Source organism: Nannobrachium achirus, assembly GCF_963921795.1.
Source record: "Nannobrachium achirus genome assembly, chromosome: 9".
Lineage (NCBI taxonomy): Eukaryota > Metazoa > Chordata > Actinopteri > Myctophiformes > Myctophidae > Nannobrachium > Nannobrachium achirus.
The window spans coordinates 51,629,957-51,642,088 of record NC_137818.1 but is presented as its reverse complement, the minus strand read 5'-3'; the positions used below and the strand labels follow the sequence as shown (position 1 = coordinate 51,642,088).

The 12,132-nt window shown below is 43.8% G+C and overlaps 1 protein-coding gene across 2 annotated transcripts; it reads right to left on the bottom strand.

The window, feature by feature from the left end:
- Nucleotides 1-1,455: 1,455 nt before the first annotated feature.
- Nucleotides 1,456-8,570, bottom strand: krt18a.1 (keratin 18a, tandem duplicate 1). Of its 2 annotated transcripts, none has more exons than XM_080734302.1 (7): nt 7,989-8,569; nt 5,204-5,286; nt 4,369-4,525; nt 3,453-3,617; nt 3,203-3,328; nt 2,677-2,897; nt 1,456-2,337 (listed from the first exon to the last, which is right to left on the bottom strand). In XM_080734302.1, the coding sequence occupies exons 1-7, from the start codon at nt 8,457-8,459 to the stop codon at nt 2,220-2,222; spliced, it is 1,341 nt and encodes a 446-aa protein (XP_080590428.1). In that variant the 5' UTR covers nt 8,460-8,569; the 3' UTR covers nt 1,456-2,219. The 2 variants fall into 2 exon arrangements, with proteins under 2 accessions (XP_080590428.1, XP_080590429.1); XM_080734303.1 differs by having other exon boundaries at nt 2,200-2,337; nt 2,667-2,897; nt 7,989-8,570.
- Nucleotides 8,571-12,132: the final 3,562 nt, after the last annotated feature.

The following is a 12,132-nucleotide window of genomic DNA, read 5'->3' as shown; positions in this document are numbered from 1 at the left end:
GGGGGGGGGGGGGTCTCCAGTTCAAATATGATTATTTTGGGGGGTTCACTGCCTGTAGTATAGTTTGCTATCCTAAGTCTCCCGAGCCAGACTGTTGACTCACAACATTTTCCAATGCTTCCGTTGCAGTCTGTGCAAAGGAAGCGGTGAAAACGATCCGAGAATAACACGGATGTCCCGCCTCCTCCCCGCTTCCGTTTAGTCTATGCAATAGGGCAAATATGTCCTACTGTAAATACTTATTCAAAGCATATATACAGTAGCTTGCTGCTTGTCACAAATGGGAATTCAAAAATATGTTTTAAAGATATTTTCAAAGATAATTATTTTCAACAATGGAAATGACAAACAGATGACAGCTTCCTTTCTCGGCTTTAACTTTACAGACTCTATATACAGTAGCATCCGGAGATTGTGTAATAGTTGTCTGGCTACGCAATGCTATCCCCTACTCTTTAATACCGGAACTAGCTGCACTGTGGACGACACAGTCTGTTTACACTCATAGTTCATATTTAGCCTTCTGGTCTTCGTGATGACTTGTTTTTAACATTATAAATATGTTGATGTAATGTATTTGAAGCAAGTATACAGGTCAACTGTGTAATGTTTAGCCACATTCTTATGAAGCCATCATTTCCCATCAGCCACTATATTATTGTGCTGGTGTGTTTCCCTACTGAAAGACACGCCCCTCTGACTGTATTTTGTTTTTGTTCCACTGGGGGCGGCCGTGAGCTGAGGCGATCGATTGGGTCATAAACATGTCAAACTCGTGCTGTGCTCGTTAGTGCTCTAATCCATTAGTGCATCAAATTCATCCACGTGTTTGATGCCTCTTAGAGAGGGGAGGGGGGAGGGCGAGTGTGTTTAACACCACACCATAAATCCTGCATAGTCGAGCTTAATGAAACCAGTGTTTAACACATCGGGTGCCCACGCGCCAATCTCTTTGATGTTTACGTGTGCCCACGACGCGTTCGACGCGTTGTACAGTAAACTATACTGTACTGTAGCTACTGCACTTGGCTACCGCGGTGATGAAACAAACTCCATTTCCCAACATGCAGCGCGAAATTACGTCACCCGGACGTGCTGTCTGTCTCGTTGACTTCCTGTTTAGCGGCTGCACAAAAATGCTGTTTTCTCCGGATTCTCTTCCTTTTTTCTTTTTTTTCTCAAAACGGCAGCCTCTTCTACCGGCCGTATAACACAAACACTGTGGCTTAGAATTGATAAAAAACGGTCCTGACTGAAAGAAAAGATTTTCGCGAAATAAACAGGACATACTTGGATTACATTTACTTGGATTACTTTTCTCGCCAGTACTTCGAAGGTAGGTAAAATGGCGGGTTGCCATGGGCACCAGCAAATTAAACGTCGAATAATTCTGGGCACCCGATGTGTTAACATGATATTATTGATGTTCCTGAAAACAAGATACAACAGCCAAACTGAGATGTTACGGGAGTAGACTTTATTTTTGCTTTGATTGACCGTTACAGCACATCAGACAGATCCAAACAAACAGAGAGAAAACCAAACACGAGATGGACAAAAACAAAACAAAACAGACAATTTCCTTTGATGGTTTTAGTTGGTCAAAATGGCCGTTTTCACTTCAACAAAACTTGATTCTTTAACGCCTTTTGTAAACGTCTGAGCCCATTAACCACTTTCGACCTGCTGCCCCTATTATATGTTCAGAAAATGTCAAAACATTTCTAATGTTTCTAAGCAATACAATACGATTTGCAGTCAGCTTTTAGATGAGCTATTTTCGGGGTAAAGTAGGGTTTAAGTGGTTAATTGGTGAACAGACAGATAAACACATGTAAAAGAAAATGGCAATGGAATAAATAAAAGATGAGCTAGTTTCCCTCTGAAGTTGAGATGAGCCTATATTGAAATTTAGTCCTGTGTTAGTCTGGAAAATGGTTCCAAATGATGACTGTAATAATAAGGATTTTAATGTTTTCTTAGCCAGTGTGGGCTTAGTGTTGTCGCACTAATGGGTGAAAAGAATCAACCACAGCATCAAAGTTTGGCCAGTGTTGTGTTAAGCCTAACCCATACTCCATACGACCGGTGTCACTTTCCGACAAGGGGAATCATGGCGTGTTTTAGCCTGAGAATCATTTCTTGTCGGCAAGCGACACCGTCCTGCAATGGGGTATAAAGAAAGCTTTAGTGTTGTGAAAAACTGAAGGTCTGGCTGCTCAGAGCTGCTGGGTGTCTGTGCTGGAAGAGACCACCTTGCCGTCCACCAGCGTCTGCGTGACGGTCATCACTTTCTTGGTCACCGTGGTCTTCTGTTCCTCCAGAGCATCCTGGAGCCTGAGAATGTTCCAGAGAGACACATGAGGTGTAACAGTTAATTGAATCGCCAGCAGAAAAGGTATCAAATGAGATTTTGTATCATAACTCGTCATTTGAAATCCAACGGTTCACTGCCATGGACGAGATGGCTTGATATTTCAGGGTTTCAGTGATTGCGCTAGAGGGCGCTCTTCGCCAATGTATGAATGGTGCAAGATTGCTAGGAGTCACAACCGGAAATTACGTCATCCCAAAAGTGTTGTAAAAACTGTGAAAGATCCCGGCAGTATCTGATGTATTTATTAATTTCGCGGCAGTTATTGTGTCAAGGAGAAGGTCATTTTCACCTGTACTCACTTGAAGTCTCCGCCATCCAAGAGTCTCCTGTAGGTGGCGATCTCGGCCTCCAGCTTCATCTTCATGTTGAGCAGGTGCTCGTATTCTTGTGTCTGTTGCATGATGTTGTTACGCAGGTTTGTGAGTTCCGCCTCTAGGCCCACGATGATTGTGTTGAGAGACTCGATCTCCATGTTGTACCGCATCTCTGTGTCCCTCAGTGTGCCCTCCAGAGACCCTTTCTGTTTAGGAGGGGGAAGAATGAAGGAAAGAAATACATGTTCATAACGTTTTGTGATTATATATAAATATCTTCAATTTTGTTTGAAATTTTGGAAATGTTTTGCCTATTACATAAAAGGCAACCAGGCTGACAAAAAAGAAATCAATGGGTTAATAGCTGGCTTGTGCCCTCACTCCGTCATGCTACATTGACAGGCCACCAGCCCGTGAAGGCTAGCTGTGTCAACAACAGTGGATAAAATGAGGGCGTGTTGAAGAGAGAGACACTAAATGAAAGTCTGTGTGCCGAGAGAAAGAACCTCACCAGGCTCCTCTGTGACTCCAGTTCGATTTCCAACGTCTGTAGCTGTCTGCGCAGGTCGTTGACCTCTGTTTGTGCGCCCTTGAGGGCTTCTGTGTTCTGGACGACCTGACTCTGTACCTCTGTTATCTGAAATAAAGACGAGATGAATATGAGATATGGATCTCTATGCTGCATCCATGAAGGCCGTGTTTGAAATCCGAGTTCAGGGAACTCAAACAACATTTTGCTCTGTAACTCCCGAAAGGTTTACCTGAGATTCGTGCCATGCTTTGAGCTCCTCTTGGTTCTTCAGTGCCATCTTCTCATACTTGGCCCTCATCTCTGCCATGATCTGGGCCAGGTCCTGACCTTTGGGAGCATCAACGTCCACCTGGACTCCTGACTGGGCGATCTGGTTACGCATCTCCATTACGTCCTAAAAACACAGTAGAGAATGGTTAGATGTGGTGTGAAAACCAAACCGTTATTTCAAATGGATATATCAAGGTCAGGGCCATGTTTGCAGTTCACGTAAAGGTGCATTCTATTCTGAGGACCCATCCAGCTGCAATATTGAATGGTGTCATTTTGTGGTTAGGCAAACACTAAGGGAGCTGGATTACTGACCCAAGGCTGACCTTGGGGTTCTTTTGAAATGAGGTGCAAAATACTTCAGTACGTAAACAAATGTCTGGGTGTTAACTTGCGCCGTTCGGATGCCTGCAATTAGAATTCTGTGGTTCATCTCCACTGCCAGATATGGGGGAGGTTGTTTTTATGATGAGGTTCGCCACAGAATTCACATGTCCTAGTAAACCCGTTCCCCACAGAAAGACTCTTTGTTCATCTTCCTGTTCAAGAAAGCCTTTGGGCACGGGGTAAGTGACAGCTGTGTGTAAACTATGCCATAGTTTATGACAGTCACAGGACTGTACGGTGACATGCACTGTAGAGCAAACATCTAGAGGTGCATGCGATGACTGACTGCGAATCGACAAACATTAGTTCAAGGATTTGGGTAGAGTTGTTTGAAGAACTAATGAGATGGAGGCAGATGACTCAAGGCTCGAGGGATGAAACCAACCATTAACCACTCAGTAATAATCTTTTAACTATGGAACTTTTTTTATAGGTTTGCTATGAAAACAAATTCCCCGGTAATACTCCAGCAGACCAGTCCCACTCACTTGGTCGTGGTTCTTTTTGAGGTGGATGAGTTCCTCCTTCAGGGCTTCGATCTCACTCTCCAGGTTCATGCGGCCCATGTTGGTGTCATCGATGACCTTCCTCAGACCCACGATGTCAGCCTCCACCGACTGGCGGATGGACAGCTCTGATTCGAACCTTAACGCACAAAGCAGAGCAGAGTGGTCAGGATGATGCCAAAATACTTAATTGCTGCTGCTTTTTTGTAGTCTACTAGTACATTTGTCTTTGTGTTTGCAGTGATAAATCAAGCATAATGAGCCAAAACAAAACAAAAACAAGACTATAGTCTGAAAGCCCCAGTCCCCAAAGCTGCTTGGTGGTTTAAGCAGACCAAGCAATATGTTCCACGAGTGATTTAAAACAATGGTCTTAAGACAAAAATGCATTGTTTGGTTACATGTCCTATATAGCATGATCATAAAACCAGTTTTTCTTGCAGAGACGTATGTAATCACACAGGTTGACCACAAAATGTTAGCGTTAGCTTACTTATCAAGTAAAACAAACGCAAGCATTGTGGCTTTAAGCTGGAAATATCAATTCAGAACTTCCCCCTGACCGACTTTAGCCAGGCTAAAATAGCAGCAAGCAGGAATAATGGTATGGCAAAACACTAGCAACTTAAACTTTTAAGTGTTTCCTTCTTTATAATCTTCTTTTATAGCCTGAGGGTGTGAAGGTTTAGATGAATTATGATTACGTTAACCAGACAATACCTCTCCCTCTCCTTAAACCGCTACTCTGACATTGGTAGAATCATCGGCCCCATAAAACTGGGTGTGCCAGCTGCTGTCTGGGTGTAGTTTTACTTACTTCACTCTGAAGTCATCGGCCGCCAGGCGTGCGTTGTCAATCTGCAGGACCAGACTGGCGTTGTCGACGGTGGAATCAAACACCTACGAGCAGGATTAAGCCCCAGTGGGAAAAGTTTAGTTTAGGAAGGGAACACAATGGATAACATACACAAACAGAACCTGAAGTATCACAATGTTTACATTGAGTGAGACCTGATAGGATTCCATTCAGTCGGAATCAACAAGGCGGAATCTGCCAAGTTTGGCTTTGATATCCTGCTTGGATTAAACAAATGACTGCGACTGACAAAGACACAAGAGAGGGAGAGATTGTGCCGTCTTGGGATAATCTTTCTACACTGAGCATAACTTGAATCACTCAATATTACTGCCTTGAGGCCAGAGTGTGTCATGCACAATTAAAAGCTTAGTGTACTGGCATACAGGGATTCATCTTTTCAATGGCCGTTTATAGTGAGTTAGGAGTTTTCCTAAGGGGCGATTTTGTTCACAAGGTGCCACTGGACATAATGTGTGTGAAGTGGGACAGTGCCAGAGGCAGCTGCACAAGCCTGGAGGCAGTGCCAGTGCCAGTACAGTATTTGCTCGGCAGTCACGGTACAATAAGATAAGGGCTGGCAGGGATGGGACAAAGTCCGCCAGCCAATCATTAACTGCCAGGCAGCAACTCTGCTGCTAGGGAACAGGATTGGACTGGCAGTGGATCTGGGTGATTTGCATGAGGCTTGATGATGCCGACGTGTTCGTTTTGCCTGTGACGAATCATCACACTGACGATGTGGGCACGCCGTTTGTATTTCTGGGTTGGGGCTTCCTGTTGAACCTGCCGTGAGAATCTTTGTTTTGTTAAAGGGGGGAGGGGTGGGGCACCTGTCAGTACAGAAACGGAAAATGAAGCTGTTTTGACTCCACTGGGCATTTGGGACGGACAGAGAAATGTTTGCAGAGTAAATAGAAACTCACTTGTAGAAATCTAAATCAATCCTCCATCATTACTAAATGTTTTTCAGTTGTTTTGTTTAGGGATGGTGCGGATGATTAGGCACCTGATAAGATCTAGTTTAATAGAAATGCGACCGTTGACAGGAGTTGTCTAACCTGTAGCCTCATATTTCTGTCATCTGCAAGGTAAAGTAAACTGACCTTGGATATCTTTCACTTTAAAAGCTTAGACAAACACTGTCTGTCCCACATTCTGAATGGCAACAGTAGATTTTCCCTTCAGTTATTTGGCACTGCAGGAGTGATTCTCACTGAAATGTTTTATTTGGAAATGTCAAATTACAAAATGTGGTTTTAGGGGGCTGGCTGGCAGGGTGCTGTTAGTAACAGTCTTTCGGCGCTCCAGTCAATGTGTTTTCCTTTCTCGTATCAAATTACATCCCCTTTGACCAAAATCTTGAATGATTGACGTTACCTAGTTGCATAATGTCTCCAGCCTAAAATCTTTTTGTACTAAGTCACTGTCCTGGATTGTGAATGGGGCTTATCAGATACATGAGAAGCTAATTGCTCATTTAGAACAATGGGTATTCAAACAAGGCACTGTGGATTTACTGAGCAAGCTTCAACAAGCTTCACCATTAAAGTTAAGAGAGCACCATTATTCTAAATCTGAGGTGCTGTTTTGCTTCAGAGTTGAGTGTGTCCCAATTAGCCTTTTAATGTTGCTCAGCCAAAAGAACATTTTGATGACTTGCAGGAACTGTGACCTACAGTAAGAGATTTAACGATGGATCAGCTGAGCGGATGTGCTCCCATTTTGGTTTTGTTCTGTGAACCTTGCACTGTGTCAGCTGTCTTTTTTTCTCTCACTTTCCCTACAGTACAACCAGTGTTTGTATATAGACAGCAGTTCTAATCCTACTATATGTGATCAGTGTTTGTATAGACTGTATAGTATAGTCTATGCAAACATTTCACATAGCCTACTCGTACAACCAGTGTCAAAACTCTTGAATCTGAATCTTCTTATGTTATCCAACTAGTCCAAATACAAACAAAGCTTTTGTGTCGGTTTGAATAAGAGGTTCTTTCTTTCTTTCTTCCTTTCTTTCTACCTTCATCCCTTCCTTCCTTCATCTCTCTCTCTCTTTCTGTTCCAATTTCTTCCTCGATCATTCTCTCTCTGGTGAGTGAAACCCCCCCACCCCCAGCTGTTTCCAGTCTGGACCAGGCCTACAGGCTACAGGCACTGAGAGCCAATCACAACTCAGCCTTCACTCCCATGTCCCTAAAGCAGGCGCAGGCGTCTGTGGTTTGCTGAGTAACCTTGAGTTCTGGTGACATTAGACTTTTTGTGTCCTTCTCTCTGTCCTACTGTCCCTTCACCTGTCACTCCTATCTGTTTCATTCAGACATATTGTGACATATTGCATTCACAATAGTTGGTCACAAAAAAGAAAAGAAAACCAGTTCTGGTGTAAATGTATCCAATGGAAGCAAAAGGGCCGTAAGGGTTAGTAAGTAAGTTCAATAACCCCAACTCCCACACAGCTTTGCCAGGCCCATCTCGATAAATACTTCATACTAAATCATTTGTCCACATTCCTTCCCAGCTTGAATGTATCTGGCTTTCATCTAACAACCCCTCAACTCAACCATGAACAACACAACCCTCCATCCTTACCCCCTCCCCCCTCGAGACCCCCCCCCCCCCCCCGCCCCACACACTTTCATCCCACATCTAACAAATCATCTGCGTACATTCCTCCTCCCTCTTCCCTCCCACCTCAACCCCTCGCAGCCATTCTCCTCCTCCTCCTCCTCCTCCTCTTCCTCACCTTCCTCCTCAGGTCATCCAGGATGGCCTGGTACTTGCTGTAGTCCCTGAAGTCGGGCCCGCTCTTCTCCAGCGCCTCACGGATCTTAATCTCCAGCTTGTTGTTGGCAGACTCCAGGGTCCTCACCGTCTCCAGGTAGTTGGCCAGACGGTCGTTCAGGTTCTGCATGGCGAACTTCTCGTTGCCCATGATGTTGGACGTGTTGCCGCTGTTGCCGCTCATCTGCGTGCTGCTGGAGAAGCCACCCCCCATCCCGGAACCCATCCCGGAACCCATGCCGCCGGCGCTGCTGTGGACGCCGGAGTAGGAGGCCGACGAGATGCGGGTCCCGGTGCCACCGGCGCCGCCATAGGTGCTGGCGGCCCTGTAGGCCGGCGCGGCGGAGCTACGGGTGATGGACATGTGCCCGGAGGGCCCCCTGCCGCTGGAGGAGGAGCGCACAGAGTACGAGCTGGTTTTTTGGAAACTCATGGTTGCTGGAGAGACGTGAGGCTCTGGGAGAGACAGAGAGAGAGTGCGCGAGAGAGGCACAGAAACAGGAGCTCACAGGCACAAGGCAGGAGCAGAGGGGAAGGAGGTGGAAGCATTTAAACCCAGAGAGGCCCTCGGGCCCGCCCAGGTCCACTCCCCCACACCCCAGAGGCCCCGCCCCCTTTTCCACTGTTCCTAGAACCACAGGACCATTCAGAGCATGCCTCTGCCCTCCTTCCCGCGTCTGAGCTGGCAAATTCCAAATTAAATACTCACTGAAATACAGTTAGTTTGAATTAGGGAACTTTTATTTAGAGTCAATGAGACTCTGCCTTCTGATGTTGATTCATTGCACAGATGGAGCCCCTCTATAATTCAGTGTATTGTGGCAACAGGCCTGTTCTGTGGCAATTCATGTAGTGCTCAATCTATTGGGAGAATGTTATTGTCACTAACTCTTTATTATTGATTTATTGATTTGTTGGTTTATTTATTCTTCTCTAAACTTTGGCATGCGTTGGCTCTGTCATAGCCTACCACTTTCGTCTCCTTTGGGAATAGCTGTGACTGTTTGACAAAACAAAAAAAGGATTATTGCCGGATAATATCCAAAAGTTGTTCCAAATTAGTGAGGACCAATGACTGTTAAAGGGGTTAGTTATCTGTGGAACAAATGCAGATATTATCTGCATTTGTTCAACTGCACTGCAAGTTCGGGAATGGATGACATTTTTACATGTAAAATCCTGTCAAAAATCAAGCCCACACTGTTTCTATACAGGAAACATACCCCTCTAGTTGTGGGCTCGCCTGGAAGGCGAGCACACGTATGTTATCTTCATTATTTATCTATCAGTCAGTCAGTATCCTCAAAACTTTGGCGCGATTCATCTCTTAAACGCTTACACCTTTCAACACCATTCAAATTTTTATGTGTTCAGCTTACTGAGGACAAGTGTGCTTGTATTTTTGGTTTTGAAATGTTTTGTAGTATAAATATAAAAAAATAAAAATGTTTAACTTTAAGCACCCAATGCATTTCCAATGGGTTTACAGAGTGGAGAGAAGGATAATAGACCCATGTTTATGTTAAGGCGCTGTGGCTGCAGTGTTCACACTTCAGATATGCTATCTATATCATTGCGTTCACACAGGTCTGCTCTCTGATTTGATCCAAATGTCTAAGCTGTGTGATGTATAAAACTATAGTTATAGTTAAAACTATAAATAAATGTCCCTCTCCACTCTACTGATTACACAGCTGTGATCAAGAATCAAGTCCGGGCGATGGGATGTAAATCCCATAGCCATATATCCTAGAGCCCGCAGGGACAGTCAGCCATATTAGTGGTTGTTGTTGGTTGTCAGGGAGATATCAAAACCAATGCATTTCCAAGTCAGATCCACAAACACAATAAAAGCCATGCTCCACTCCTCAGTCTGGAGTGGAGCACACACACACACACACAAACAACTGTTACTGTGTTACTGTGAAGACGTTTGCTTGTATTTGTCTTTGAGACATGTTTTGTAGTGTTTTAGAAATTGTTCTTAAAAAGAATAAGGTTTTAGGATCCCGGGCAATGGGATTTACAGTATATATCCTAGAACCCGCAGGGACAATCAGCCGTATTAGTGCTTGTTGTTGGTTTTCAGGGAGATATCACAACCGATGCATTTTCAAATCAGATCCACAAACACAATAAAAGTCATGCTCCACTCCTCAGTCTGGAGTGGCCACATAGAAGAACGCCTTGGTTATAGACATAGTGGAGGACAGATGTGATCTGGGATTGTTAACCTACAGTATATGCACTCAATATACACCTCTAGAACACATAGAATATGTACAGTAAGGTTCAGTAGAGTACAGTAAAAGTACAGTTAGGTTCAGTAGAGTACAGTAAAGTACAGTAAGGTACAGTAAAGTACAATAAAGTACAGTAAAGTACAATAAAGTACAGTAAGGTACAGTGGAGTACAGTAAAGTACAGTAGAGTAACGTAAATTACAGTAGAGTACAGTAAAGTACAGTATAGTAAGGTACAGTAGAGTACAGTACAGTAAGGTACAGTACGGTACAGTAGAGTACAGTATAGTATAGTACAGTAAGGTACACTACAGTAAGGTACAGTAGAGTACAGTAAAGTACAGTACAGTAAGGTACAGTACAGTAGGGTACAGTAGAGTACAGTAAAGTACAGTAAGGTACAGTACAGTAGAGTACAGTAAAGTACAGTAAGTTACAGTAGAGTACAGTAAAGTACAGTAAGGTACAGTAAAGTACAAAACAATACAGTAAGGTACAGTAGAGTACAGTAAAGTACAGTAGAGTACAGTAAAGTAAATAAAGTACAGTAAAGTAGAATAAAGTACAGTAAGGTACAGTGGAGTACAGTAAAGTACAGTAGAGTACAGTAAAGTACAGTAGAGTACAGTAAAGTACAGTATAGTAAGGTACAGTAGAGTACAGTACAGTAAGGTACAGTACGGTACAGTAGAGTACAGTATAGTATAGTACAGTAAGGTAGAGTACAGTACAGTAAGGTACAGTAAAGTACAGTAAGGTACAGTACAGTAGAGTACAGTACAGTACAGTACAGTACAGTAAGGTACAGTACAATACTGTAGGGTACTGTACCTTACAGTACCTTAAAGTATCCTATTTGTTGGGTTGGAATCGAGCCCACACTGTTTCGAAGGAACAGTATTTCTAGTTTAACTGAGTATTGTGTATGGTTGCTCTAGCTCTGAGGAATCATTTCTATGAAAATATAATGCTATCTTGCTTTCAGATCACATAGGCCTATAAAGTTGTTTTTCCATTGGAAGCAAATCTTTCACAATCAGACTCTCCGCCCTCTAGGTTTTACGACACATTTCTTTTATGACTCCATTGTGGTGATGTTGCATCATCATCATCATCACATCCAGCCTGCCTGGTGTGAAAGAATTGTGTGGGATGGTTCGAATGTTCTCTTTCACGGATGGCTTCGTCCTCGAGGTCTAGACTGGTCACATCTGGAGGAGAGCGTAGAGTCACACCTCAGGTGAAGTCAGAACGAATCATGTCTGTTGCAGACAGAACATTAAACCACAACTGTAAAACCAATACAAAAAGAGAGCGAAAGTATCAGCTGTGACCACTATGAGAACAAAAGGGGAAGGTATAGAGGGAGGCAGAGAAACACAAGGAAGCTGTCCGGTGACCGCATAGGCGGTCAGGCCGACAAGAGGTCAAGTCGGACTCCCACAGGGTGTCACGAATTTGTTTACTCAACAAATCTTGGCCATTATTCACGGTCACACAAAGACTGAGGCAGAAGCTGGACAGAAACCTGGCATAGACTGCAAGGATTGCCGTCTCTATACAATACAAAATGATACAGTAAGGTACGGAAACAGATAGTGAAATATGACACGGCACCGGCAGGCGACAAAGAGAAAGAAAAGAGAAAAACAAGATAAAGATATTCAGTATAGGCAAAAACCTGTCTCATATCTCCCGGTGGGAACAACACCTTCTTACAACCAGGCAAAGGTGCTTCAATGCTGGATTTAGGACATGAAAAGCAGGATGAAAGGAAATACCCGCATTCACATAAAACAATCCCGGTGAAAACCTCAAATTGTTCCTGTAATGTTTAGGACCGTCGCCTCTGGGCCTGTATGT

Coding starts and splice junctions, on each gene's coding strand:
- krt18a.1 (XM_080734302.1), bottom strand. CDS start 8,459: ATGAGTTTCCAAAAAACCAGCTCGTACTCTGTGCGCTCCTCCTCCAGC. Junction 5,287..7,988: donor TGGATGACCTGAGGAGGAAG/GTGAGGAAGAGG, acceptor TCCTGCTCGTAG/GTGTTTGATTCCACCGTCGA. Junction 3,329..3,452: donor AAGCATGGCACGAATCTCAG/GTAAACCTTTCG, acceptor TCTTTATTTCAG/ATAACAGAGGTACAGAGTCA.